This window comes from Echinops telfairi, unplaced genomic scaffold (assembly GCF_000313985.2).
Source record: "Echinops telfairi isolate 266 unplaced genomic scaffold, ASM31398v2 ScPeMD7_7410;HRSCAF=8448, whole genome shotgun sequence".
NCBI classification, from domain to species: domain Eukaryota; kingdom Metazoa; phylum Chordata; class Mammalia; order Afrosoricida; family Tenrecidae; genus Echinops; species Echinops telfairi.
Window position 1 is genome coordinate 5,818,215 of NW_022111310.1, and position 4,769 is coordinate 5,822,983.

Genomic DNA, 4,769 nt, shown 5'->3' on the forward strand with positions numbered 1-4,769 from the left:
AAAATGACAGTGATGAAGTAGCAACAAAAATCATGTTATGGTTGGGGGGTTCACCACAACACGAGGAACTGTGTGAAGGGGGTGCGGCATGAGGAAAATGGAGAACCACTGCTTAGACTTATTTGAGCTACCCCTGTGAAAAAGACTCCCATCCTGGAGGCCTGGGAATGAGCTTGGGAAGAAAGTGCTGCTGCTGCTGTCCAGGCTCAGGAGAACAGTCTGGACCTCTCCAAACACCCGGAGCCCCAGCCTCCCCACACCTTGGCCAGTAGGTACAAAAGAGCATTTGTTTCAAAGTGTCTCAGAGGAGTGCCAAGGACCGAGAAGGGGCCGCTGTGACCGCCTAGGACTCACAAGTCCGGTTTGTCCTTTGAAACTCTTCCAGCTCTGTTTTCCTGCTCACAGCCGCCTGCAGCTCCCGGCGGATCACCTGGATCTGCTGCTCCAGCTCCGAGAGTTCCTGCATCACCGAGTCCCGAGCCGCCACGTGGAGGGCATCTGCCTTCCCGTTGGTGGTCAGGGAGGCGGGGAGCTCTTTTCGCCTGGGAGGGAGAGGGAGGTCCTGGGGGGTCTGGAGGCCCAGCTGGTCGGGGCCTCCCTCCTCGTTAAAGATGGGTTTGCACCGGTTGTCATGACTCAGGTGGGAGGTATTCCACACGGCGAGCTGACGGGGCCCCATATTGGACCTAGGAAGCAAAGAGAGAATTGGAGATTTACCTTCCATTCTGCAGCTCTCCACGAGCTGCTTCCCTGGTGACAAATAGGGAGCCCCCCACCCCCACCCCACGACCCCCAAACAGGGCTGAAGAAGAAAAAGAATGTTTAGAAATTGTTGATGCCAACCATTCTACGCCTGCTAGATATAATGAATGCATGGATTGTCATCACATATGTAAGAACCCCCAACAAATGATTTATTTTTTAAAAAAAGAAGGAAAGAAAAAGCACAGGAAGCTGGCGTGCACTGTAGAGGGGAAGTCACAAACATCCTGGAGAGACTGGCTGCTCACGCGCCATGGGGCCCAGAGGAAGTCATCGAATCCCTCTGCTCTGAAGTTCAGGGTCTGTTCAAGACTGGGGGTCTTATTGGAAGGGCTGCGGGAAGAGCTAGGGCACAGTCTTTTATGACGAAACGCATGCTTTTTAATTCCCTTCTCTCAAGTGGGGGTCAGCAGGCAACACTGCCTCGAGACGTTCTATGGCCATAAAGACGATGCTTTAGTAACAGGGAAAATCTGTGTGCTCAGCTGTTGGACTGTGTGCATGAGCCTGCTGAGAGAGCGTAAAATATGGCTGCTGCCTGGTCCCACAGGCCCGCCCCGGTGATGCTTGCTACTTGATTTCGAGGCGAATAAAAGCAGTGCAGGCAGCGGGTTTCAGGACAGCTCCCCATTATAGAGACGACGTTATGTGGGTTGGAATGACAGGTTGGGCCTGCAGCTTAAAGAAGAAAGCCCTCCTGTTCTTGCTGGGATAATGAAAGTCAAAGAGAAACGGATTTGCAATTCTCTTTCGGGCTGGCACGCTACCTCCCACCACCATCACAGGGAGCTGCCCATGGACAGCGAGTGAGTGATTGCCAGAAAGGCCCAGGAGGGGGCCAATGCGGTTCAGGAACACACGTTGACAGTTAGGTCCAAGCCGCAGACCAGAGATGAGCCACCACAGCACAGCTGCGGGCTTCTTTCGGTCTGGTTACAGGAGGACGAGGAGAAGGAAGCAGAGAAGGTAGAGGAACTGACCACTGCTGCCATCTGAACCACCACAGTCCATCCGAGCATGTTCTGTTCCTGTCCTCTTGCTTTTGCCAGGAGGAGGCGTGGGAAGGATAATAGAATCTTGATTCAGGCACATGCGTAAGATCGGCCATGCAAACTGGCTGGCTGACCCAAAGATTCATGAGCAACTTGCTATTGGTTAAAATTTTAAGTATTGAGATGATTTTGCACACAACAAAAACAATCCCCAAGCCATTAAAATACACAGGCTCCAAGCTTCCCAGAAGGGCGTCGCTCAGATCAGTCAGCAGAGTGCACCAACGCTCAGTTTTCATGTGCTCTGGCTCGGTGAAAAGATTTATAATGAACCCACTTATAGCTCACCTGGCCTTCGATGGGACTCAAAGAGAAGAGGCAATCATGATTTCCTTCCAGCCTCAGGGCTCCCTGTCACTTTTCAAGTATTTTCCTACTGAGTCTCAATAGTTTGACAACTATCTTCTTGTGTGTGTGTGCGCGTGCGCGTGTGCATGATATGGCCCATAGTTTCTATGTGTCTCTATTGGTGGGGGTGGAAAGGAATCAAGGAGGGATGTGTAACAAGGACCCTGTGAGGTGAAACATAGAAACTAACGTCTCGTAATCATATGTCGACTACAACAAAGACTGTAAGTAATCATGTCCTATGGGTGTTGGTAGCAAGCAGAGAATACCAGAAAGGTGTTCACCGGTGTTTTATTGACTATGCAAAAAACATTTTAAAAAGCCATGGATAAAAATTCCCATGGCAAAGAATGGGAATTCTGGAATGCTTTACTGTGCTCCTGTGGAGTCTGGACACAGACGGGAGGCACTGTTGGAACACAGCAACGGGGTCTTGCAGGGTTAAAAATGGAGAACGGGGCGTGTCAAGGTTGTTTCCTTTCACCGGACTTATTCGATCTGTATCCTGAGCAAATAATCAGAGAAACTAAATTATATGAAAACGGATTTCACACTGGGATTCGAGGAAGGTTTAGGAACAACATGCAGTTCTACGGGGTCACCAGGAGTCGAAACCAACTTGAAGGCAAACAGCACTAACTCCAGGTTTAAGTTACGATATGCTTTAACGGGTGGTTCTCAACCTGTGGGTCGAGACCATTTCACAGGGGTCGCCAGATTCATAACAGTAGCAAAATTACAGTTATGAAGTAGCAGGGAAAATAATTTTATGGTTGTGGGGGGTCACCACAATATGAGGAACTGTATTAAAGTCAGGTGATCACATGTCCCACTTTTGGCTGGACAGTCCCGATTTTTAACAATTTTTCCCATGTCCCGCAGCATTTTTGAAAAGTCCCAATTTTTGGAAAGAATGCATGACAAGCTAAGGTATACGGTTTTCGGCTGCCATGTGGCTATTTCACCAGGATATGAGTTTTTTCAATGGTGTCCCACTTTACCAATGTTAAAATCTTGTATTAAAGGGTTGTGACAATAGGAAGGTCGAGAACTACTTAAGCCTTCCTCGCTTCAGGGGAATTCTTCTCTGCAGGATCTGACCACTGAGTGAGCTGTATTTAACACACACACACACACACACACACACACACACACACACACACACACCATACAAAATAAGGTCTCATAGAATAACCGGTTACCATTGAGCATTGAGATTCAATACTTCACTTGACCCTTGAGTAGAGGAAGAACAGGGGGAACCCCAAGCACTCATTGTGTTTGAAAAGTTACAGGTGTTGAGTTGTAGGAAGGCGGACACAGGAGATACGAGTTCAAGATAAGCCAGGGGGATGCTCTGCCTTAGCTCCTTCTGAAAACAACAGATTCCAGAAGGCAGTCTACCAAAATCAAAAATAAAAAAGTGGCTCAGTGGAGTGAAAGACACATTTGGTTATCGGTTTAGGTGAGAGAGAAGGCGATGCATCACATCACTCTTGGGACGGCTGTATCTGGATCGCTGGGAAACAAACGTTCTCTCATTTTGCGCTGATGTCTTTGCTGCTACAAGGCCTTCTCAGGCTGCTCTGGCTGAGAATTTACGTTAACAATGATTATAGAAAACATACCTATGGCGACAGAACAGCTGCACCCTGATGGGTCTGCTGCTCGTCATGAACGGGGTCCAATATGACCGAGGAATGGCACAGACGGAGAGGCCGAGGGGGCAGTGGGCTCAGTGGTTGGAAAGACATTTTAAGAAACAACGAAGGTGATTCTGATAAGTGAGATACAAACTGGAGAGAAGATGAGGGCCAGTCTCCGGGGAAATAACACAATAAAAACATATCCTCTGTTTTTCTCTTCTATTTAAAAATACGAGGTGTGGATTTCAGATGGTAAAACTGCTCAGAGCGCCAGACTTCGCTCTGCAGCTATTCCGTCCGAGGCCCCTGGAGATCTGGAAGAACCAGCAGGACAAGGTAGGCGGCATCCAGTCGAGGCTGGGGAGGAACCAGGTCCCAATGACTGACCTTTCAGGGGCTACAAACAAGGCCATGGCCACCACAGACTCACAGCCAAGGTATGTGTGCAGCTTCAGTTTTCATACGGCACCAGTTAAGTTCACCACTTCCTATGGAGATGGATGAGGCAGACCATGTCTGGGGCATATCGTTGATTCCTGCGGAGGTCCAGGAAGGACTGGGGAGTGGACACACACCCACAAAGGCAGTGTCCCAGGCAATGAATTCCCCGCAGTCCTCAGGACTTACATACGCCAGGGGCTTTTTTGAAATCCCCTCCTATTTTGCACACAATAGGAATGGTTCACACTTATTAAGGAGTTGCTCTGTGTTCAGAACTTTGCCGGTATTGTCTTATTCCATTTTAACAAAAACCTACATGACACAGGTACTGCCCCCATCTCAGTTTTACAAATGAAGAAATGGGGGCACCACGTCTTGCCATCAAGTCAATTCACAGGGTCTCTGCAGGATGGAGTAGAACTGCGGCCCACACGTTTCCCAGGCTGCACACCTTCCTGCGAGCAGACTTTGCTGCCCACACGTTTCCCAGGCTGCACACCTTCCTGCGAGCAGACTTTGC

At 49.1% G+C, this 4,769-nt stretch overlaps 1 protein-coding gene across 1 annotated transcript in view; it reads right to left on the reverse strand.

Annotated features, from left to right (window-relative positions):
- The window catches only part of GRIN3A (glutamate ionotropic receptor NMDA type subunit 3A), a 209,187-nt gene continuing 204,418 nt past the window's right edge, over positions 1-4,769 (reverse strand). Inside the window, exon 9 of the mRNA XM_004710974.3 lies at positions 1-686. Coding sequence (XP_004711031.1) covers positions 344-686 — 343 coding nt within the window. The 3' untranslated portion in view covers positions 1-343. The remainder of the gene's footprint in view (positions 687-4,769) is intronic.